This window comes from Pogona vitticeps, chromosome 6, assembly GCF_051106095.1.
Source record: "Pogona vitticeps strain Pit_001003342236 chromosome 6, PviZW2.1, whole genome shotgun sequence".
Classification (NCBI taxonomy): domain Eukaryota; kingdom Metazoa; phylum Chordata; class Lepidosauria; order Squamata; family Agamidae; genus Pogona; species Pogona vitticeps.
In genome coordinates this window covers 21,598,157-21,623,764 of record NC_135788.1, presented here as the reverse complement: position 1 = coordinate 21,623,764, position 25,608 = coordinate 21,598,157, and the positions used below count along the sequence as shown (strand labels likewise).

The following is a 25,608-nucleotide window of genomic DNA, read 5'->3' as shown; positions in this document are numbered from 1 at the left end:
GGGCCACTGCCAGGATGGCGGTGCCCCCTGATTAGACCCCTCTTGTGGCATGGTGGCTCCATGTGATGGCCAGGGAAGGTGCTGGGGCATGCTGGGAACCTAACACAGGTCAGGGAAGGTCACATGAGGTGATCTCCTCCATTGGTGGGGAGGGAGGAAACTGCACCAGTTTTCCCTGTATATGTGTGTGAATCAATTGTTTGTAGTTATGTTTTGGAGGTGTAAGAGTTACACACAGATTGTGAACTAAATAGGGGTCTTGTGCTCCTAATCCAAGCATTGTTGAAGGGAGAAGTGTGTAACAGTGACATAAAAAAGGGACGGAAACTTAGTCCTGTCATGGAAAACTTTTATGCTCTGTATGACTGGAAACTGCAGAACCATAGGAACACCTGGGTGTGGATTCCATACTTTATTTACGTGCATTTTGCAGAGTATCAACACAGTAAAATCATTTTTAGATGTTTTCTTTTTATGACTCTTCTTTGGGAAACAAAGCAATAACGACTGCAAACAATGGTACTGTTTAATACTGGATGTACAAAATGGTTTTAAAAAACCACACCACAACCCTGCAATATTTTCTTGTTCACTGTAAAGTATCTTAAAATATGACAACAGCATACCTGAGAACCAGATATTTGTATTCAAAGAGCAGTAGCAGCAATTCCATATTAGGTCTACAAATATGATGGGATAAAGCACATTATATACTCATCTTAAAATTGCTTGCAGAAAGTAACTATTAATCATCAACAAATAGCAGTAGTAGTTGCATGTAGTTTTCCTTTGTACTAATCAGAAACATGTACCTAAAGAGCTGCCTGGATATTTTGTCAGGAACAGTTGAAGTCAGGGCTAAACAGCTGTTGCAAATATATAATTGATGCAACCTGAACTCTTTTAATCTATTCGCTCTTAGTGGTGCTATATTTTAAAGCTATACGTAACAATGAAGTAAACGGTTAGAGCACCTTTGATGAGTTTAATGTAGAAAAAAAAAAAACAACAGAACTGGTTTTCGCCAGAAAAAAAACACTTAACATTAAAAAGTGTGTCTTTGATGCATTTTTTCATCCAGAACTTTTAAATACAAAATTTTGACACACACACAAAAAATCAAGTAATTTTACTTCCCAACAATCCAACTCTTGCAAAATGGCTGACATCTGAACATCTTGTTGCACAAGCAGAAGGGATTTCTGCTTGTAGGCAAATGCACAGCCACTGCCCCCCCCCCAACAACTCAACTCTTAATGTTTTGGAGATGGCCTGACCTTCTGAAATCGTAAGAGGGCATGTGAAATATCGAGCAAGGGGAAAATATCCCCCCCCAGTTTCCCTTCATTCTCTTTAGATGGTTGGTCACCATTTTATATGGAGGCACAATGACTAGGTTCCAAGAATGGCATAATACACATCCACTGACTTGGAGTAACTTCCCACCATCATTTCCATGTAGTATGGCACAGGGAACTGTTATTTCAAAAGAACACAAGTCCAAAAGACTCATGGGCAATACATAACTAGTTGCATAGCTCTTTGGATCGTCCCTTGTTGTTCTGCGCTGTCAAAAGTCACAACTGATTTATACCAAACTCTAATAGGGCTTTCAGATTTAGTGAGATATTTAAGGAGTTTACCAGTTCCATCTCCCTAGTGTGTTTCCAGGGCTGAGTGGGGATTCGAACCAAAGCTGTGTATCCTAGTCCATCACTCTATCCACTACACTACACTGGGTGTCTTGCCCTACTGGTTTTTAATGGGCAGGATTGAAATCAATAAGAACAAACCACAAAACAATCCTTTTATAAACCAAAATTTCATGCGTCATAGACTGACGAGCCAATCGTACATTTTCATATGGAAAGCTTTTTTGCTACCCACTAGTGAATTAACTTTAAATGGCTACTAGTTTTCAGGAAACCTAATTATTACAACATTTAAGACTAAGCCCAGTTCTGTATGTTCTGTTTACAAAGAACATAAGTTTATTATTTTCAAGGAGAGGCTTTTAAAAAACCACTGAAATTAGACTAATTAAGATAAACTTTTTTAAAATCACAAAAAATAAAGACACCATTTTGGAGTGCCCTTAATAAGATACCAGTCCAGCATTTAAAGAAAGATTCAGGCCAGGAGCCAAACTGCTGAGCATATGCAGACAGGTGCACCCAAACACTAGCACTGCCTCAAACCATATGCCTGTATACCCGTGTGTAGCACTCTCCATGGTTAGAGGCCTTTTGTGAGCAACCTCTCTTGACACAGCCAGGAGACTGCTGCCAGAAAAAAATGAACAAAGCGCCTGGCCACCTTCATGTATCTGCAAAAGTGCTCTATGCACATGGAGAGGCTTCTCAGTCTTCTAGCCACGGTTGAGCTATAGTGGTAGAACAAAGATCATGAATTAGGTTGATGACTGACACTTTCAAATATAATTCTACTCCTTAAGGGGTCTTAAAACAGTTGGTACATTCAACAGAAGGAGAAAAAAAAACCAAATTAAAGAAAAACATACATAAATGGTTGGGATTCAAAAGTAAATGGGGGAAACAAAAGATCAATGCAAGGTTAAAAGGTAAAGTCTAAAAATATTCATTTTTGCAACACTAGTATTGCAAAATCTAGTTTGATTGTGTGCACTGGTTATTCTTGTTCCATGATTTCAAAGTTGGACTCACGCAACGTATTATCATTTTGGTTTGTTATTCTGAAAAAGCGCAACAAGTACAAGGGTTGTTTTAATCATCTTTTTCTACTATCACTTCACCGTGGAGCACTCTTCTTCTTTGACGAAGCATGTGGAAGTACAGTTGTGGAAACACTATTTAAAGAAAGAAACATAGATACAGTTGTGTTAACTGTATTTTCTGTCAATTTCCAAAAACAACAGGATGACTAGAGTCATCTCATCTGAAAAAGTGAGAATAAACATCATTCTTAGAAAAATCATTGTCCTCACTGAAAGGCGCCAAGTGAGATAACAATTGAATATAAGAAATATAATGAGAGACCTCTTCAAGTGATCTTTTTGGAAGGTGGAATACAGGGTTGCCTTATAATGAGCTGGATATTATCTATTCTGAATAGCAGCAGCTTTCTAAGGTCTCAGATTAAGGACTTTCCCAAGCCTACTATCTAAAATCCTTTGTAACTAGAGTCTGTCTGCATTCATCTGGCACTTTTTGATATACAAAGCATGCATTCTGTCACTGTTACAACAACCTACAAAACTGGACTCTATTAAGATCTGCACAGCTAATATACAATTGCAAGCCAGCGTTTTCTGATGGATCTACTGATACTTACATGGTACATAGGAGACCATGACAATGAGAAGGAAGTAGTAATAGTCAAAAGAGACATTATACTTGTTGGGAAGTCTCACTGAATACATGCCTGATCTCTTCACGTAGGGTAAGGCAGTATAAATTGTTAGAAGTTCACCAACAACTCCTACTGGATATAAGATGATGAAAAAATTGTACCTGGAATGAACAGGAAATAAACAAATAACTTTAAGAATACTTTTCTGAACAGTTAGTGCTCTTTGATCTACATTAAATGCCAGAGTAAGTTCCACAAATTATAGCCAGACAACCTTTCAGAAAAACATAGGACTGGTTTGCATGCATATTTGTACATTAAACAAGACTTCTTAAATGTTAGTTGGACCCCCAAAAAGAGCTCTCAAGATGTGTAGTTCAGTGAACATATCAGCAGAACTGAACACAACTCCGATTTGTTTAGTCAACTACATGCATCCACGTGCTTCCTCCATGGCCTCATTGCTGCAATCACCAAGAGGTATCAGAATTCCAGTCTGGGGTGAAATTTTTATCCCTTCTGGTCCTAATACAGGCAGCAAGCCGGAAAGTGTTCTGGGTCTTCCCAGACATCCCCACTTTTACCCAACAACCAGGAAGATTTTTAGGGATTCATTGCAAAGATCTGCAGTGTCTCTTTAAGTGCATTTAGCTGAATATGCTTACAGCATCTCTGTAACTTGGAACTCTGAAAAGGCAAGGCTTCAGATCAAAGAAAACAAAAGCAGTCTGCAGACTTTCACAGTAAACACACAGTAACTACTCCTGGGAGTAGTTAGGAGGAGAAGGAGGGACCTACACAATTGCACACACAGGCCTTAGCACAATTACAGCTTTACATACAGGAAAAGGGCTTATGCCACGTGGGATGAGCTATCTGGCACACACATTCGTTTAAAACTACTAGGTAAATATCCTAGCTTTATCTTCATTTTATGTGTAGAATGTGATGCTCCTTTAACTCCAGGAATTTCATTGAAGACTAGATTCCGAAGTTTTTATACTGATAAAGTATTAAATATTTTAAAATCTAAGGAGGACACAGCAGTCATCCATTTCTATCAATGTTTGTAACAAAAGATTGCTGGTGTTATATAAATAAAAGCACAGCATTAAACCAACATGAAACACTGTAATTATTTTGCTTGCATTAAAGCTTTCTAGATACGTATGTCTGAGTCCTATTCAAAGGAATAATTAAGCAGCTAGAATCTTTATGGGGGGGGGAAGCAAGTACAGACATTTGAAAGAGCCCATGACCTGTTCAGTGAGAGAGACTGGTCTTTAAAGAAGCCAGTGGCTTTGAAGAACACTGCCATATTTATTTTTATCACGTTACACATTGGAAACCTTTTAAAAAGGTTACCGGCAATACCTTGAGGAAGTTTCCCGCAAGGTAAAGCATACGAATACAGTGATTCATAAAAGAACCTGACCTCAAGCTGGAAGAGATCCCTCCCAGGGTCAGAAAAGACATGCATAATGCGCATTCCATGACCAAAACAGATGAGATATAAAATGGCAGCTATGGAACATGAAACTCTCCTAAGAACTGATGACTTAAGAGAGCATATGGGTCAAGCAGACTGTGCTGTGTAAAATTCAAGAAGAGTCAAAGGAGATTATTGGCATGAAAGAATGAGTCATTAATTAGTAAGGTTTAGGAATGACAAAAACCAATCAATCATAGGGGAGCACTGTAGAGTTAAGCTAAACTACATAATAATATTAGAACTGCAGAGCTGGAAGAGACCCTATGAATCATTTAGTCCAGCTCTTGTCAAGGAGACACAGTGGGGAATCCATCTCCTAACCTCTGGCTCCACAGCCAGATAACTAAACCACTGAGCTATCCACATTTAGCTCATTCTATAAAGCAAATAAAAGCAAATTTTTAAAAGCAGAAAACATGGAGGACTGACAAACCCAAATGTAACACTGTAACATTTACCACCCAAGAAAATATGAATACACTGAAGGGAAAAGTGGTAATTTACTTTGGTTGACATTTGAATCTTTAAATCTCATTTAAAAGAAATGCACAAAGGAGGATATTTTCAGGATATAATTGTAAACAACAATAGATGTAAATATTTCACAAATACAATAAAATAGACGGAGTGGAAAAAAAGCAGAGCAAAGGCCAAACTATAATCATGACTGAAACCTCATGTACCACAGTGGGACATTTTAGTCACCCACTTACTGTTGATGCAAAATTCAAAAAAAACCTAAACCAACTGGGTAGACATTCTATCACATTTCACATATGGAATTCTAAACAATCTCTCCAACATTTCATTGATTTTAATCTGGGATAATTGGGATGGTAGCCAGAGTGGATTTGATGCAGATGCTTTCGGTCTTTCACTATTAGCTGCTACCTTTGCATGTCACTGGGTGCAATACCTGCCAGATAATTGATTTTATCAATATCAATAGGGGTTGGCTTCAGGCATCTAGTAATGACTGCAGCTTTCACTGAATGCTAGGTCTAGCTGTTTTGCATAGACTGAACCTTACCACATCCGGCTGCCATATTTATTTACAGAACAGCATAGGGCCAAGTTCTTAGTGTTTGTGGTTTTCTGCCCCAGCGGGTTTATTTTTATTTATGTATTTATTTATTTAATTTATACCCTGCCTATCTGGTTGGTGAGGACCACGCTAGGCGGCTAGCTTTTGAAGAATATTGTTCCTTGTGCGCGGACATTTTGTTTTGTGTTTTCACAGTAATTCTTACAAATCAGTGAACAATACAAAGTAACACCTACATATTTTGGAATAAAATAATGATTGAGTTGGATGGTTTTAAACTCTGGTGCATAAGGATTAAAATTTCGTAGAAATGTCAGAATCTCCATCATCAATAGGACGGCAGTAAGAAGGGCATTCCAGAAATGGGGGGCATCCCCTTAGGGAAGGTCCTCTGCCCAGTTATACAACAATCTCCCATGCCAAAAGAAACTGGAGAAGATCTTAAGACACAGACAAATTAGTCTAGGCAGATGTACTCCTTCAAGTTTTGGTGTCTCAAGACATTTAGGACTTTGAAGATAAGCACTCTGGAAGCAGGCAGACAGCAGATGTGATTGTTTTAAAAATATAATACAAGGCTGGGAAATGAACAGCCTTTCAGATGTTTATGGCAATTAAAAAGTCACATCATCCCTACCTAGCAGGGCAGAAGCAGCAGTCCAGAAACATCTGGAGGGCCACACATTCCTGGCTCCCTGTATTAACACGATCCCATTAGGCTGTACCTCTTAAAATTCTGGCAGCAGTATAATTCTGCATAACATAATATTTGGAATTTTTAGTTTGGCTTCCACATCAGCTCAATATGAAATGCATTTCAGCAATCATGTCAGGAGGTCACCACGATACTGATCAGCTATCATACGGTTGAAACATTCTGGCTATAGATTGTGAATGAAAAGCTTTAGCATTAGACAAAAAATACTGTGTAGCTTAACAGAAGTGTTAAAATTCAGAGACCTTTTCAAATAATTTTGATATAACTGGATCTCTGAAATGTCAAGCAGGTCTGGTAGGCAAAACCTAGATACTACATGTTCATCATCACAAAAGAGATTATAGTGACTGCTTAATGCAAGTCAAACAAGGCTTAGTAAAAAGCTAGAAAGATTTCTATCCAACAGAGATGCTGCCTTGAGTTAAGATGCAATTGCATCTCAAGTATTTCTATTATTTGGGTTGCTATTATATCAAAATCTGGGAGGACAATGGCAAAATAAAAAGCCTCAATGGCATAATAGGAAACACAGACAAAAACATAATAGGAAGCCTGCAGCAGATTCCATGTTTTGTGAAGTGTTATATTTCAGCCTGGGAAAATATTTACTTCTCTACAGCAGTGGTTCCCAACTGTGGACTTCCATATGTTCTTGGTCTTCAACTCCCAGAAATCCTGGCTAGCAGAGGTGGTGGTGAAGGCTTCTGGGAGTTGTAGTCCAAGAATATCTGGAGGTCCAAGGTTGGGGACCACTGCTCTATAGAACTTCCTAAAATAGCACATTATAAAGTAAAGAACCCAAACCAACATGTGTGCAAATGAAGACGTACTGTATGAAATATGCAATTTTTAAAAGATATACATGTGCACTACAGAAATGTTAATGTCATAGCACACGGCAGGTTAGTTAAATTAGTGCTGTGTGTTTAAAACGTATTCAATGTTATGGCCTTTAAAAAATTAATCATAGTATCATCATCATCATCACACATATAACCATTTACTTCTTCCCTGCTGCTTTAGCATGCATGAAATAAGCATGCACAAAACAATGAGAAACTAAACTGCAAGGCATTCTCCACCTGGCCCATTTTATGAAGTATGGCAAATGGTTGAGCATATTGAATGTGTAGAAGGAATATCGAGTAATCTCTGTCACAGTCCATACGACCAGAAAGAGAATAACGCTCTCCTCATTCTGAATCTGCAGAAGTATATAAAAAAAGAAACCCAACATTTTCTCCATCCTTAACATTGGAAAAAAAAAACGGGGAAAAAAGCAATGCATTGGAAAATGCAGAAAAATGGGTTTTTTGGCATTCTTTCTCTTTTTAGGAAGAATGCAAGTGCGCATTCTTTTAAACTAACCAATCCCCATCAAACTGAAAGAATAGAAAAAGAAAAGAAATGGCCAATTCATGTGCACAATTTCATATTCACTGAAGTTTACAGCCCTCTTCTGTTCAGCAGTTTTCAGTTTGCTTTGCTAATACTTCTTACTTTGTTTAATTGCTCTGTCAGCAATTGTCTTTTATAACACAATCCTGTATGACTCTCTTTAGACCCATTAAGTTCAGCAGTTTTACTCCCAGGTAAATAGGCACTGGCCAGCAATGTTGTGAGCTGATGATTATAATACTGGCCCTATTTAATGACAGGCCGAAGAGGTCTATTTTTTAAACTTGGCTTGCATATCCTCTCCACACACCCCCTTCATGGCCTCTGTCCACGAGTTCAAAAATGAGGTATTTTCATCATGGTATTCTCTCCATTTCACAAATCGATGCTGCTGAAGTGCAGCCTCCAACAAATGACATAATTGGCTAGGGCGGCTAAGGCTGATGGAAACAACAGCACTGATAACAATGGTGGACCTCCACTGGCCTTGAGGCCTTAGCAAATGCCTAATCCAGCTATCTTTTGGTGTTAGTCTTGCCCTCTTTAATAAGTTGTTACAGGTTTCTCCCTCTATTGCAGTGTTTCCCAAACTTTGGCCCACAGTTGTTTTTAGACTAAAAGTCCTAGAAGCCTTCAAGACCTAGCTGTGCTGATAAGGATTTCTGGGAGTTGTAGTCCAAGAACATCTGGGAGCCCAAGATTGGGAACCACTTGGCAGGAAGGTTACATATCATAATGGTTTCTACAGTGTAGTGCAAAACAAGGCACGGTAGATGGATATTGGCATAAGTTGCATGGAAATTGAATGAATTATTGAACTACCTACATACAGAGTTCTACCTACTATTTCAGGACATCAGAGTCAGGAGAGTAACAGAGAAAAGAGCAAATCAATGTCTAACCAGCAACAAGGTAGGTAGGAATCCCCACATTTCTGAAAAAAGGAATTACATACATGCAGGTCTATTTTTATTTTAAAAGGGAGAGTTTCATATTAGATTTCTGTGCTTAAAGACTATTAGAAACTCCGTATCATTTTATTCCTCTACTCCGATTTTCCATTTTTACTTTACTTTTTCCAGTCAATAGCCAAATTTCTGCAGGAAAGTATGGTGCTCAGTGGGCTGCTCTTTGCCCTCCCCCTATTTAAAACAGATGTCAGCAAGATCTCAGCAAATCTGACAGTTCCTGCAAGGAAGCTGATAATCTGCCTTTTTGTCCCAACCCTGCTTGTCCCCATCCCCCAACGGCATGTCTCTCTATCCATGTGCATGTTAAAGAAATCAAGTCCATGAAGCTGCGTCAATAGAGTAGGATTTGACAAGAGACTGATAAACTCTTCTTTTCCCTATGAACTGACTTTCAAGTCAAAAGTGGCCTGCCCAATTTTCTTCTTCACTGGTCCTGCTGAGATAAAGTAGTTTCTGTTCTCTGAGCTCCATGTGTTCTGATCAATGCTAGAGGCAGAGCACGATAATTGCTGGCTTTTTTGTTTTCAAAGGAATGGAAGCAGTTCTTGGGCACAGCCCTAAATTTGTTTGGCATCTTGTACAGTCTAAGCTGGCTGGATAGCTCAGTGAGTTGGGTCTCCAGCCACACAGCCAGAGACTGGGTGTTCAATACCCTACTGTGCTTACTGTGATTAAAGCCAGCATGTAAGGCCTTGGGCAAGCTGCACAGTGCCAATACGCCCACCGCACCCTGAAGAAGGGAATGGGAAACTACTTCTAAATACTCCCTCTGTCTAGAAAACTCTGAAAAGCATCACCATAAGTTCTGACATGACAGCACACGATTATTACTATCATTGTACAGCCTAACCTAATTAAGTTGGCACAACATCTCCCTGCCCCAATCCAACTGTAGACTGATCATTAAAACATTCCATCATATCCAATGGTCCCTTCCCTCTTCCTTTATTTTGGGTTTCGTGCTTAAAATCTAGTCAAGAATTTTGATGAACTCAAACCCTAGTTTGCACTGTAATGTTTGAAATATATGGCATATCCCTTATATATACTGAAACCGTTATCATGGATAATGAAAAGCTGCTTTTGAATATAAGCTACATTTCCACATAGAAAAACTGTTCTTTTGAGCAGATGGCACAGCATTCAGGTGTCCTAAAAATGAGAGAACTGCATAGAAAAGAAACCCCACCAAACTTTCATGTTCTGTTATAATGTACTGTACGTGCACACCTTAAGGAAGAAATGAGGCAGTTCCCGACATAAGAAGATGGAAAAGTGCCACCTGCTGGTGAGACAGTTTCATGGGCTCAGACCTAAGCACACAAACATGCACACCTTCATATGCAAGGCCTTAGAGCCTTAAGAAGGGCATCTAAACCTTAAAAATGCTATTAATCTCAGGCTAAAACCACTATTGCACAATATTATGAGATAGCAGCTAAAATCCTGCTGCATAGTTATGCCAATGGAAGGGAAATGGCATAACTTGCAGGCAATGAAGACTCCAAGTAGAAACCCATTAATTAGCAGCAATTTGCTGCTGCAAATTATGCTGTTTTCCTTCCATTAGCGTAACTATGCATCAGAATTTCGGCGATTATTTTTGCATGTTGGAAAAGCAAAGATTGGGTACCATCCAGCCCAGGCTACAAGCAATCCTGAATGTGCTAATGTCTATGAAAGAAAGGTATGGATATCTATTAAAATCAATTTCAGAATAACAGAGTTGATTAAGACTTAGCCATACTTAGTGGAGATGCATTAAAATCAATGGGAATTAAGTTAGTCATGACTACTTTGTGTTGATATCAACAACCCTGCTTCAGTGTGGCAAAGGTGAATTTAATCCGGGGTAGATAAAATGCAACCCATGACATGTGGTCGGACAGCAACTCCCCATCGTCTGGATGCAGCACAGCCAATGATGAGGAATGCTGGGAAATGCAGTGAAGGATCACAATTTTTACAGTATACAGAATTGACAGTAAAATTGACACTTTCTGCTTCTGAAGAAATTGTATGAACAATATAATAGTCACAGGGTGATTAATTTTTCTAATCCTATGGACTTTTACTTGGGAAACAGGACCACTCAACTCAATGGAAGTTAATTCAAAGTAAACTTGGAACAAGGATTGTTTCTATTTCATTTCCCATCATATCAGAAACACACACCATTCCCAGCAACAACAGATTCAAAAGTGGAACAAATGCACAACCTTTCATAACAGACTGAAAGTTTGTGTATTTGTTCTATTTATTACACACACCTAAAAAGAAATTGATGGAATCAAGGCAAACTAGTGGAACACCTGTGCGAAGGGTAATTCACATGCATTCCACATACGGCTTATTTTCACTTAGCCCATTCAATATGTGCTAATTTTAAGTTGTCTCTCAAAGAGGAACAGACGACAGCTTGGTGAACTGGCTGAGGAAGAGATGTGTCAGCCTTTGATCTTGTTTCATAGAGAGAGCAAATTGGGCAGGAAGCCACGAGAGCTCAGATATCCATTTCCAATGGCCTTTAAGCCCTTGTCTCCCACATGTAAGGCAAAGGCAAGTGAGGAACTTTTCATTTCTGCCTGCAGAACTGTGTACAGTTATATTCAGTCCTCTAAGAGTCCATTCAGATCTTTGAGGAGACGATGATACTAATTCATCTCTACTTTTACTGTGATACAAGCCAAGAATAAGGTATGTGTGGACCACCAGCTGGGGTCAACTCCCATGACCCTTATCAAGTACAGTGGTACCTCGCAAGACAAAAGTAATTCGTTCCGCGAGTAGTGCTGTCTTGCGAAATTTTCGTCTTGCGAAAAGTGGTTTCCCATAGGAGTGCATTGCAATGCATTCCTATGGGAATCTCGCAAGACGACTGAATTATTTTCATCTTGCAAGGCATTGGTCTTGGGGGGGGGAATCATCTTGTGAAGCACAGCCATAGAAGAATCCGTCTTGCAAGGCACCACAGTGATCGCAAAAACCATTTGTCTTGCGGGTTTTTCATCCCGCGAGGCGTTCATCTTGTGAGGCACCACTGTACAGGCAATGTTAACAGTTATGAGGAGCGGCAATCCAACAATGTTTGGGCAACTGCATGTTTGCCATCCCTGCTGCATACAAGGTCTTCTCATAAAAACTGAAGGAACATATGTTTTCCCCACAACACTTACCTGCTTTATACTATGTGTAATAAACCACACCATGAAGATTCTGGAACTCACTTGGACCCCAGTCACAAGCACAGAAGTGTGCACTACTCCTTAAAAAGAGAAACATATCATCTTTGTCCCAAAGAGCAGGATTGTGCTTAGTTAATTGAGAAACTGAAGCAAAGACTCACCAATTGCACAGTGGACTATCTGTAAATTTAAAGAGAGGGGGGAGGGAGAGAGACAGAATGGTTATTAAAGTCTGAGTATTTAAAACAAATCTTTGACAGGATAAAGGGAAGCACTTGTAAGTCTATTTCAAGGCATTTGGTTGCCTAAAGCAAAATAATAAATGCCAGCACCATCTCCCACCCCCAGGTTGTTCAAGGATTATGGATTTATTTTAGTATCCGAGGTACAGAATTAATGTCTTCTGATAGGGCCAACCCTGGACAATTGTTCCTATTACATTTTCAGCATCAGTTCCTTTCCACAGCTCTCTTCCACAAAGAGCAAAAATGAAAACTCTCAAATGCTCAGCAATCATGCATAAGTATTCACAGAGGATGGAACAGTTCCTATTATTCTGATGCCAGAATCTTAAAGAACAGAATGTATGGTGAAAAGCTACACAAGGAGCACAGCAATCACACAAAAATAAGCATCAAGGAGCATGTTCACTTGCCAAATGGAAGGCATGGCCTTTGTGGTAAGGTTTGCAGTAGTGGGAACTTCACTAATTGGCTCAAAATAGCACAAGGTATGAAGGCGGTGGCAGCAAAGCTGCTGGTTATCCTTATGCTCTCTCAGCTGAAGACCATCAGACTCTGTACACAGTCAGAATTAGTTAAGGTGCCTCCCTTTTATTTGATATGCAAGCAGAGTATTTGCACAGCTTTCACTAGCTGCACTATTGGGGTAAAAAACATACTGTTATTTAGCTTGATACTTCTGTAAACAGTAAAATGGTTGTTGTTAAATATGTCATGCATTCCTAACCTAGTGATGGTGCCCAAACCCAGAAGACAAATCAGCTTATAACACTGCTATACAGAGAGCATTATAACAATGCACCGGGGATATTGGCCACACTGAAGCTGGCATCCAAACTAAAATTCAAGCCAACAGCTTTAACAACAACAATGATGATGACGATAATAATAATGATAATAATAGGAGAACTGCAGAACTAGAAGGGACCCTATGAATCATTGAGTCCAGCCCTTGCCAAGCAGGCATGATGGGGAATCAAACTCCCAACCTCTGGCTCCACGGCCAGAGACCTAACCACTGAGATTATAATGGAAATAATTTGTATCTTACAGCAGGGACAGGGAACTGCTGGCCTTCAAGAAGTGGGACTCCAGGTTCCATCTGCCCCAGTTCACACAATAAAAGGTCACAGAAAGTGGCAACTGGAGTTCAACATGCAGAGGACTGCAGGTTTTCTTCCTCTACACCCTGTGCCTTATAATATATATGTTTTTTTTTAAAAAAATCTAGAAAACATATTTATCTTCAGGCCTGAATTCTCTTGCACAGCTTGGCAATTCCAAAAAACAAAAATATACAAATAGCACATTTGGAACAAGTATTTTACATAAGAAAATTATATGATTTCAAAATTATATGTCACTCTGAGGGACGTGGTGGCGCTGTGGGCTAAACCGCAGAAGCCTGTGCTGCAGGGTCAGAAGACCAGCAGTCGTAAGATCGAATCCACACGACGGAGTGAGCCCCCGTCGCTTGTCCCAGCTCCCGCCAATCTAGCAGTTCGAAAGCATGCAAATGCGAGGAGATAAATAGGGACCACCTCGGTGGGAAGGTAACAGCGTTCCGTGTCTAAGTCGCACTGGCCATATGACCACGGAAGATTTGTCTTCGGAAAAAACGCTGGCTCTATGGCTTGGAAATGGGGATGAGCACCGCCCCCTAGAGTCGAACACGACTGGACAAAAATTGCCAAGGGGAACCTTTACCTTTACCTGAGTCATTATATGACATAAGAACATTTCTATGTAATATCCCAACAATCTCTAACATCCCAGCTCCATGGAGATAAGAGAGCTCAAGCAAATCTGAAATCTAAATAAGGTAAAACTTATGATAGTGACTGCCAGCTACTGCATCAGACATGTATAAGTGTGCCATATGCTTTCCCTTCCAGCTAGGGGGTGTTATCATGAGTTTTAAAAAAACCCCAAAGTAGACAGAAAAGCACCTATATTTTATGACCAATGTCAGAGAAGGATAGGATCACACCAATGCAAGTAAATAAAAAGTGAGCACAATGTACACGGGAATGAGAACACTATTTAAGGCATGAGGAAGACATTGATAGTTCACTGATTAATTGGGAGTGAACTCTGAGAAATAAAGGAATTGGAAATTTTATGATGGACAGAGAGATCAAATGCAAAGAACAGAGGGATGGCATTTTGCAAATACCCAAGCCCATCCACACCAATGTCCCGTATCTTGCATCACTTGCATCTCTTTTAAATAAATACTTAGCCAATTTATTTTGCTAGTATTATGAACAGATCCTGACCAGTTGTTCACCAGTTGGCAGGAACCCATTCATATGAATGCTATAAAACGATACACAGCTATTGCCGAGTTTACAACATTAAGGCACATGCGTGTACAAACAATTAAACAGGAGAAGGCACCCTATAAGGCACTTTTCTAAGAATATCCTGAAATCTAGAGTGGATCATGCATTCACAAGGACCTTCTGAATACAACAGGGGAAAAAGCACTCCAAGGAAAACTAGTTTTGACTGCTAACTTGTATGAAATGCCTTTGGATGAAATGCCACTGAGAGAAAAAAATGGGAATTTATAAATGTCTTGATAATCGACTAAATCAGAATTTGGAAAAATTTGGACTACAACTCCCAGAATCCTCCAGCCAGCATATCCATTGGCCACAGTAGCTGAAGAATTATGGAAACTGTTGGCTAATAAAGCAAATATTCCAAGCCCTAGACCGTATGCCTTCATCCTTGATTAAAACTGTTTCCCCAAACCACATCTTCCCAAACACATTATGTAAGAACTTACCTCAAGCAAAGCAAATGTTTGGAAAAATTTAAGTGTCTTTTGGATGCTTTTGTATAAGCCTTTGTATGTTCCTTTTTCCATGTAAAACCGTGCCATAGCAATAGCCAGTACGAGCCATCTAGGCAGAGAGCAAAATAGCTTTAGTGAAAGTAAACCCATGCATTCAAATTAACTACTGTATTTTAATTTACAGTTCATGTCAATTGCACATCAACTATTTTTCTTACATGCTATCAGGTAACTTCTGGCTTATGGCAACACTAATAGGATTTTTCAGACAGATGCAAAAGGGTTCATCATTGCCAGCAGCCACCACTACCACATGTCCATGGCCTGATGGGAAACCGAACATCACAATGACTCCCAAAACACTATAGCATCTTTAAAAACGATGAAGAGTTTATAAATGTGGGCTGCAATCCACTAAAGCTTATGCCACATGAAATTTGTTGGTGTATAAGATGCCACAGCTCAGTGATTTACGTTATCTGGCTGGTAGTTCAGTTCCCCACTGGGCATCCTAGAAGAACCCACCTTTTTTGGCCTTGGGCAAGCTGTACAGTTATACAATGCCCTCAGAAGAAAGGAATAGTAAATCACCTCTGAGTATTCTCTACCTGGAAAACCCTGAAAAGAGTTGCCATAAGGCAAAATTGATTTGATTGCACATAATTATTTATTATTAAAGTGCCACAGGATTGTTGTTTCTTCTACAACAAATGAATAAAGCAATCCCCTCACCAAAAATGGTCAACCCTGCCTCCCTTGCCTCCTGATATTTGGTATGCCCAGTAGAACTTGTACTATTTCATAGAATTTCTACAATCCTATGGATAGTTGGGCTCACTCCTAAAGATAAAGTTAGTTGGTGGTGGGACTAGAAACAAAATGTATTCAAATGCGACACAGAGAGGGCGGAGAGCTTAAGATATCAACTTTGCTCAGCAAAGCCATTTCCTACATAAATCACAGCAACTTGTCAGGCAAATCCTCTCATCTCACCTGCTGTTCACTTGAAACTGAGCCCTTCCCAGCCAGAACTGGAAAAGGCTCTGTTTCAAGCACGAACTAGGGAGACCTCCCCACCAGCAGATGTAATGTTCCCATGGAAGGCAGGTTCTATCACGCAGCATGGTAAGAGATAAATGGGATGTGCAAAATGCAGCTTTAGGACTGCATACAACCCTCTAGGTAACACCAGACTTGGGATATGATGAGTACTTGTAACATTTGCCATTCTATGCAAGGACTGTATTGTAATAATTTAGGGCAGCGTGGCTTCCTTTTGAAAAAAATGACCACAAAACACACGGGAAAAATCACATTTCCTACAGAAATGCTGCTATGAGGAGAAAAACCGGGTTTCTTTCCTCAGTTTCTCTCCAACAACAAGAGGCTGCAAGATGCACGTTGTGATCCCAGATCCTCATTCCACATCTCAAATATTTTAACCCTCCCAGGAAACCATGACATTTCTCCCAATTATCTGCCATTTTAGGGGGCAAATTGGGAATCAGGGGCTTGGAGCCCTCCAAAGTCCATTGGAGGGCAAAAATAATTCCTAGACCGTCAGAAATTGTCTACCTGAGAATATGTGAAGGAATGATTTGATGCCACAAGACCTTTTAAAATGTCTGATTTACTGTAATTGCAGACAGGGGAACATTTTGGTTCCATTTCTGACAGCACTGTTCTGTTCTTGGTGAGGTAAATCTTCCCCTTCCCACCTCTCACCTTCCTCCAACTGAAGCTAGAGATGGATCTCTAAATAATTTTTTTCCACTCAAGGAATGTATCAAATTAGCTTTTTCTTGGATATACTACAGAAAAACACCTGAGACACAATGACTTGTGTATGCAGCTTGGAACTGCAAATAGTATGCAACAGCAGTTTCTGATTTTGACAATCATACATACGAAGTCCACTCGGGAGCTCTTTCCCCCCACCCCACCTCATGCTCCAACAACTCCTTGCAGCAGACCACAATCAAATTCAGAACTATATGTCTGAAACCTTTCTTCATGAATTGAAGAAAGGTTTCAAACATATAGCGTGCCACCAGATATGAATGGGCAAACCCCACATCAATCTATTCAGCTCTGCTGTTGTGCCTTATTTTATCTACCAGAAGTCTCAAAAATTCTTTTCTTTAGAGATGAAGCCTTATTTGAAAAAGGAAAATAATACTCATATGTTCAGTCCTTCATTCTGGGCTTACAGATGTCACAAATGTAATGCTCCTAAGCATCTTGAGTTTAGGAAGACACACAGAGAGAAATCTATGTGTGCACATAGACACATAATATACAAGTTGCTTAAAACTGATTTTAAGACCATTGGGGTGACTTATTAACATATTTCAGGAGTGGGCAGAAGATAGATTTGAATTGACTGTTATATTGTAAGGAAGGAAGGAAGAGTTAAGTGTGGAGAAATGACTAAACACATTTTTGTACACAACAACTGTGATGTATGTTCACGTTCTAATATTCAGACCAAAACCTTTGACTTAGCATTCTTTAATTTTCAGCATATGAATCATGCATCTGGCTTCAGCTCAAAGGGATCTCAAGGTTCTAATAAACAAATTAGACATGAAGATGAGATATGCACATCCATCAACCTGTGCACCATTAGAAGCCAGATGAGCAAAATTTGTATATATTTTGTCCCTTCACATCATAGATTAGACCTACAGTTCCCACAATCCTATACCATGTCAGGCCAACAAGAGTCATGGGCTAAACCAGCTGGAGGGCAAAAGGTCTGCCCTGCTTTATACCTTAAAAAAATAGTTGAATTTACAAACATATTCTTGTTTTAATGTTTTGAAGTCCAAGTCATCTAGTTTCCTGATAAAACCTACTTTTAAAGAATTGTACTATGTATACTATGTATGGGAACCCTTTGTTCCTAGCAGTACTTAAAATGCTATCCTGAACTACATAATTGGACATAATGATAATGAGTGTATTGGAGGACTCCGAGGAAACTAAAAAGAAATTATTGCTTGCTTGCTTGCTTGCTTGCTTGCTTGCTTGCTTGCTTGCTTGCTTGCTTGCTTGCTTGCTTGCTTGCTTGCTTGCTTATTTATTTATTTATTTATTTATTTAATATCCCGCCTATCTGGTCAGTTAAGACCACTCTAGGCGGCTTACAGCATAAAAATACACACTAATCCAATTACTAATATCAATTACAGGGTTTAGAATAAGAAAGCACTGAATGTTTCTGTAGAGTTTTAAGTACAACCATAAAATTAACTGGTGGTGGAAACTGAACTCTAGATTTTACCAAGAAAGTATGCCATATGTGATATTTCTTTTGGATTTATGTGTATGTAAAGATACTTATACCGATCTATCATTGTGTGCCATCAAGTCAATTCTGACTTATGGCAAGCCATGTAAGGGTTTCCAGACAGAAAATACCCAGAAGTGGTTTACCATTCCCTTCTTCTGGGGGCATCCAGGGATTGTGCAGCTTGCCCAAAGGCTGGCTCTTCAGGGATCCACAGTGGGGAACTGAACTTCCAACGTCTGTAGCCAGATACTGAGCTATCCATCCAGTTCATAAATCATGTGCTATCAAGCCAACTAGGACTTATGGTGACCCTTTTCAGCATTTTTCCAGGTACAGAATACTCAGAATGGTTTACCATTTCCTTCATCTGGGGTGCCCTGGGGCTGTGCAGCTTGCACAAGACCACATGGACTGAATCTTCTCTTAGGAGGCACAGTGGGGAATCAAACTCCCAACCTGATTGTGCAGCCGCATACCTAAACCACTAGGCCATCCATCCACAGTGCCTGGCAAACAGACAGCACTAATCACTGCATAGAAAGCAAAGCCATGAAAATCTGTCTTTTCATTTTAGGTTTCAAATAAGGACGATTCCACAAGTATGCTCCCTTACAAAATATCTAAAAACTCTTTTCTCACCAGCTCCAAAGTTGAAAGAGAGGAATCCACACACCAATATATTGCTTGTCATAACTTTTTGATCTCACATGGGAACTAAAGATTCTGATGCTTCATAAAAAAAAACCTTGCAGTTTGAAGCCAAATAACGCAAGAGATGCTTTTGAACATTCCCAGAATCAAACACAAATGGTCACAATCAAAACCAGCCATCCAACAATACAAACCCATGCAATAGGATTCCATACTGTATTTCAGATCTGTATGATTTGAGTAGGATTTCAGCACTGTGATTTCCCATTATATTCAAAGCTGTGATTCTTAACCAGGAAAGTAGTGTATGTTCAACTGTTCCCCATGTTGAAAACAAATGTATGTCTTTTCTATACCAAATAATGACAAATGCTTTTGTTGTTGTTGTTTAGTCGTGTCCGACTCTTCGTGACCCCATGGACCAGAGCACGCCAGGCCCACCTGTCTTCCACTGCCTCCCGGAGCTGGGCCAAATTCATGTTGGTCGCTTCAATGACACTGTCCAACCATCTCATCCTTTGTCGTCCCCTTCTCCTTTTGCCCTTCCACTTTCCCAACATCAGGGTCTTTTCCAGGGAGTCCTCTCTTCTCATGAGATGGCCAAAGTATTGGAGCCTCAGCTTCAGGATCTGTCCTTCCAGTGAGCACTCAGGCTTGATTTAGGACAGTGGTTCTTAACGTGGGCGATAATGCCCCCCAGGGGGCGATTTCATTTTTCAGGGGGGCGGTGGAACGAAAAGGGGCGGTGTGGGGGCGCTGGAGCAGAAGGGGGCGGTAGGGGGGCGCTGGAGCAAGCCAAACCTCTGAAGATGGCTGCAGCCTTTTTACAGTGTGCATGAATATATATTTTCCTCCAATCTTAATTTAGTTTCAGACTTTTTGTCTTGAAATTTTTAGTTCCTGCATTTGTTTGTATGCCCTTTTTATATTTATTTTTGCATCCTAAAATTCACTTGCAACTAAATCATTAAATGTTACTTTTTGGGGGGCATTTCATTTTCTTGGAATTTAATTTTGTTTTCAGGGGTCATTGGATTTAAGTGTCTAAATAAATAAATAAATAAATAAATAAATAAATAAATAAATAAATAAATAAATAAATAAATAAATAAATCACTGCGGGGAGGGGGGCAATGATAACTTCCTCAATGACTCAAGGGGGCGTTTCTTCCAAAAAGGTTAAGAACCACTGATTTAGGATATCTACTCCTGCACTCTGGCGTACAGTCCACTGGATGAAAAATCAAAATGGCAAATTTTTGCTACCACACTTAGGTTTTCTATAGCTTGTAGCTATAGTTTCTCTTTAGAGAGATATCTGTACTCATGCATGTTCCTCTCATTCTTGCTGAGAAGGCACTTCCAACAGTATTGCTGCTGGCCAGTTAACATAGCAAAAACAAATCATCCATACAGACACTGCAGGGACACCAAAAGATATATTCCAAGAGGAAAGGTATCATTTTCATTCCTCCACCCCAGCCTCAGGTTGCATGCTACAGTACAAAATGGTAAGTGTGGAAGGTTAACCTCTGATTTAACAGCTAGGGCCATTTAACACATTACACATTTGGAAAAGCACTTTTGCACATCAAAAACTGTCACGAACCCCTATAAAGACATGTCAATTTTAATGCATATTTCCTGAAACAGTGTTGCTAGTTAAGTAAAAAGCGTAACTTTTGGAAACAAGTTGTTATAGGCTAACAAATTCTCTGGACACATCATCTGTTGCACAATGAGTCACACAACAGGATTTTGGCCATAATGTTAGGAAAATAAGACCAAACTTTGCATAGTGTTAAATGCAAGAGTTAAAAAAATACAAAGAACAACTATTGAAAGGGTGGGGAAAATAAGAAACAATTACTAGGATTGCAGAAGGCAAGGAAAGAATAAACATTCTCCTGACCATTGCAGTCCCAACAATTATGCTCCCCCCTTGGTTCAAAGTTGGGGAAAGCTGCTTCCTTGGAGTACATATCCCAGATACCTTTAGCTACCATGCTTTGAAAAACTTCTTTAATTTTTTAAAGTGCTGCTTATAGATGTATATGTATTTTTATATATACAGTACATATATATATTTATATGTATTTTAAATGTTGTAAGCCGCCCAGAGACCTTCGGGTAGTGTGGGCGGCATATAAGTTAAATAAACAAACAAACAAACAAGCAAGCAAGCAAGCAAAAAAACAAACCGACCCATAGCATTTAAAGGACTACACTGAGCTTATGAATGCACCCTTCTCCTAAGGGCACTGGGATGGCATGTATTTATAATTTTACATACGGATTTCTGGATTACTCAGGGAAAACACCAATGTATACACGCCTGAAACAAGCACCTCCTCGGTCTCATTCTTACTAAGACCTCAGGTTTGCGCCCTGACTTACAGGCAGGCATTCCCAAACTAAGAAGAGTTGGCGGCAAAGGGAAGCCCCGCCACTGCCTTCTCGACGCTCGCGAGCCTGATTTCTGCTATTAATCCTCCTTTAGCCGCCGCTCTGCTCGAGTTATCCCGCTTGGCGGGAGAGCAGGTGCGCCGAGGGCCTCGCCGCCGCCTCCTGAAGGGAGCCTCGTACAGGAAGGCGGGAGAGGGACCCCGGAGGCCCGCGAAACCCGGCGGAGGGAGGGAGGGAGCGCCTCAGGCGACGGCGGCCAATTCTGCCGAGGGAAGCAAGTCTGCCCCCATTCCGCCCAGCTTGCACCCGCGCCTGGCATTCCGGGCTCGGGCTATACTTAACCTCTCCGGCGGGCTAGAAGGATGACGTGCTCGCCTTTGCCTGGAAGGGCTGCGCCGTATTAGGAAATGCAGGCGAGCCGGCGCTGTGCAACCAGCCCCCCCCCCTCCCGCCGCGCGCCTCTTCTTTCGCTGCACCCTCCGAGCTGCCAAGGCCGGGCGCAGCCGGGCTATGGGGCTCGGCGCTGGGAGGCAGCGGAGCCGGTGGCGGGGTGAGGCGTGCGAGGAGAGGTTCTCCCCGCCGAGCCCGGGGCTGCAGCCGGCTGGGCGCGACGAGGTTCCCCCCCCCCTGAGCGCGCGCGCGCCTGCCTCACTCACCCCGCGGTCATGGTGATGTTGTAGAAGATGAGCCAGGCGGTGGTCACCGCGCCCCGCCACCGCCTGGCCTTCTTGCCGTTCTCCTTCTCGTCCAACGAGTTGCTGCCGGCGCCGCCGCCGTCCTCTTCGCTGGACGCCATGGCTTTTTCCCCTACCCTTTCGCCGGAGGCCAGGCAGATAGAAAGATAGAAAGAGAGAGGCGGGCAGGAGGCGAGGGAGGGGGCCGGGCGGAGGCAACACGGACAGCTGGAGCCGGCTCGGGCGCTTCTCGCCAACCCCCCTCCGGGCAGCTGCTCCCGGGCAGCGGCTCATATGCTGCGCCTTCCCGCCCCGCCTTCCCCTCGCCTCCCCCCCTCCCCGCCGCCGCCACCACCACCGCGCAAGGGACGCCCGAGGATCTCCAAGGCTGCGCCGCCGCCGCCGAGACACCGGCTGCAATCCTGTGGCGTGGCACTCAGCAGAGTCAACCTCCTACAGTTGCGAGTTACTTTAGGGTAGGCAGTGGTTCCCAACCTTGGGTGACCCAGGTGTTGTTGGACTGCAGTTCCCAGAAGTCTTTACCACTAGCTGTGCTGGTCAGGGTTTCTGGGAGTTGCAGTCCAAGAACAACTGGATCACCCAAGCTTGGGAACCACTGGTATAGTAAATCGCAGAGTAGGCCCATTTGAATCACGGAAGCTTACATAGTTGGACAGATCCCCTTAAGTCAATGGGCCTATGCTAGCATGACTTACACTAAGCAATAGGATTTCAGCCATTGTGGGTCTGTGTGAGTGAGCAAGCTACCCAAGGATAGTATTTGTCATTTACCCCAGTGGTTCTTAACCTTTATTACTCGGATGTTTTTGAACTGCAACTCCCAGAAACCCCAGCCAGCACAGTTGGTGGTGAAGGCTTCTGGGAGTTGCAGTCCAAAACTCCTGAGTAACCCAAGGTTAAGAACCAGTGATTTACCCCACCACCACAACTCAGGTGGGAGGGGATTTTAAAAGCAGATTTTCCAACCATTCATATTACAGTTGTAACTAGGCATTTTGACAGCCAAATGGCTCCACCTCCCACCCATTCCATCAGGCATGAGAAAGATGAGAATATTATGCCCCACCGCAAGAAAAAGTTGATATAGTAACAGAATAGGGCTAAAGGTTCAGTGGCACTTAATTTGCTAACACTCATCAATAGATTTAAGTCTAGATTTTAGTAACTGAGCGTTTAGAGCCAACGTGGATGTGACTCCATTTAAAGTTAACTGCCCCAATTAATCTGCAGCTCTTTTTAAAAGAAAAAAAAAAGCAAGGCAACAGAGTATAGAACCTTTCTTTCCCTTGCTAAAATCCCTCACTGCAGGAAATTTAGTTGACAGAAAATTGTTTCAAGATATAAGCCACCAGAAGAATTCATTTTTGTCATCACGTATGCCACTGTCCTTTAGAAAATTACATCTCCCCATCCATTCCCCCACTCTATAACTGGGTAGACTTGGGAGATCTGTGCTTTAATTACGTGAATCTCATTTTAACACGTGAAACTGATGTAGTTGTTTAGTTCTATCTTGTCATCATTTATTTAAACGTTTATTTATTTAAAAGTCATCTGAGGTCTTCATGAAATTTGACTGTGGACCTGATAAAGATGAAACTACATTTTAGAACTGACAAGGCAAGAAGAGAAAGCACAGACCCCAGAAAGACCTAACGTTGAAACGTTCACTCCTAGCTCAAAAGTATTTATGGCTGACATGGAATAACAATGTAACTCTTCTCCTTTGCCCAACCACCTTTTTGATGTAACAGATGGCCCACCATTGGAATACCTGTAGGAGGAAGCCAGCAGTGATTGTTGTAACATTCACAAGTGATTCACGGTGTTGTTGTTTAGTCCTGGTGACCCCATGGACCAGAGCAGGCCAGGCCCTCCTGTCTTTCACTGCCTCCCAGAGTTGGGTCAAATTCATGTTGGTCGCTTGGATGGCACTGTCCAACCATCTCGTTCTTTGTCGTCCCCTTCTCCTCTTGCCTTCACTCTTTCCCAACATCAGGGTCTTTTCCAGGGAGTCTTCTCTTATATCAGGGCCCAGGAAGAAAACACATAAACATACCAATAGATAAGGGGAAATGGATACTCGTCCCCAGACTTTCAGGCGTGTCTTGGGCACAGGTCAAGGAGAGATGGGGGCACAATATGCGTATTTACATGTAACCAATAGATTAGCATAGTTGGCATCATTTGCCCAATGAGGGACTGGATCCAAAGTTGGGGTACAAATGACCAACTGAATTGTAGCATTTTTATGACTCTTTGTATCATTATAAAATGTATGCACTCCATATGCCCGGAGCCTTCTCTGCTTTTAAGGGAAGTTCTAGCTGACCTTTTATTTACTGCTATTCAAATAAAATTGGGCCTTTGGCTCAGCTAAACTTATCAATGTTTTCAATTTTTCTAGTAAACAAACTCCCTTGTAGAGGGGAAAAGGTGGAATTGTTAGATAGGCAACAGTTTCTGTATAGGAGCATCAGAAAACACGAGTGTGAGGTGTATCCAAAGTGTGAAGAGTATCCAGGAAGACGGCATAGCTAAGACGCGTAGAATGGCGTACAATATATGTCTCACCTAAAACCACTCTGAGCAGGAACCCTTTGCACTTCCACATTTCGTTGCAGATCCTACGGATCTTTCTTACAACCCACGCGGAGTCACCACCGGGCGCTCCAAGCCTGGGGACTAGGGGGCCTGAGTGAAGTCTCCAGACAGCTGTCTACAGCACGCCTGAGAGGACCACGTAATTTCATCCGCACACGAAGCGCACAAAAGGCCACCCGAGAACACGAGGAAATTTACAGCCTTGGAAGAAAAGGCGGGATAAGCTTTCCTTCCCAGTCTTGCCCGCTGGAATTCACGGCGCGCCCCTCCCAACAGGCACTACGGCGGCCGCCTTTCCTTTTTTTTTTTTTTCACCCATCACGCACTGCAATGCCGGCTTCCGAAGGCGGCGGTGACTGTGGAGAACCAAGCTGAGGAAAGGAGGGAGGGAGGGAAGAAAGGAGGGAGCGCGAGGGTGGAATTCTGTTGGGAAGAGGGCGGAGCTTCAACCGTCTCGGGGGCCTCGTTCCCTCAGTCGCTCCGTCTGAGGCGTTTGTTGCTGTTTGTTGCCGCCCTCCTCTCTCTCTCCCTCTCCCCCCCGATGGTCAGGAGGGGCGAGCGGACCTTACTTTCTTTCGACCGCCGCCGCCTTTCTCTCCCGTCGTCGGAAAGATGCCGCTCTTCACTAGCAATCCCTTCGACCAGGATGTGGGTGAGTCGGGAGAAGGCCCACCGGCTCCTTTCCAACTGGGCCTTTTTCTTCACCGCTTCCCTGTTCCTCTCCCCGCCCGCCAACCCCCTCCGGCATCCCTCACCGAAACTCTTCCCTTGTT

General features: G+C 41.8%; 2 protein-coding genes across 10 annotated transcripts in view; one reads left to right on the top strand and one right to left on the bottom strand.

Annotated features, from left to right (window-relative positions):
• Nucleotides 1–393: 393 nt before the first annotated feature.
• HACD1 (3-hydroxyacyl-CoA dehydratase 1) lies at nt 394–22,561 on the bottom strand. Of its 8 annotated transcripts, none has more exons than XM_073003100.2 (7): nt 22,193–22,474; nt 15,176–15,293; nt 12,301–12,319; nt 12,131–12,219; nt 7,668–7,789; nt 3,313–3,491; nt 394–2,827 (listed from the first exon to the last, which is right to left on the bottom strand). In XM_073003100.2, exons 1-7 carry the CDS (start codon nt 22,330–22,332, stop codon nt 2,745–2,747), a joined length of 750 nt encoding a protein of 249 aa, XP_072859201.2. In that variant the 5' UTR covers nt 22,333–22,474; the 3' UTR covers nt 394–2,744. The 8 variants fall into 8 exon arrangements, with proteins under 8 accessions (XP_072859201.2, XP_072859202.2, XP_072859203.2 ...); XM_073003101.2 differs by having other exon boundaries at nt 12,131–12,216; XM_073003102.2 differs by having other exon boundaries at nt 12,131–12,213.
• Nucleotides 22,562–24,963: 2,402 nt separating this feature from the next.
• Nucleotides 24,964–25,608, top strand: part of STAM (signal transducing adaptor molecule) — a 33,616-nt gene continuing 32,971 nt past the window's right edge. For both annotated transcript variants that reach the window (XM_020806665.3, XM_020806664.3), the window contains exon 1: nt 24,964–25,487. In XM_020806665.3, coding sequence (XP_020662324.3) covers nt 25,448–25,487 — 40 coding nt within the window. In that variant the 5' untranslated portion in view covers nt 24,964–25,447. The remainder of the gene's footprint in view (nt 25,488–25,608) is intronic.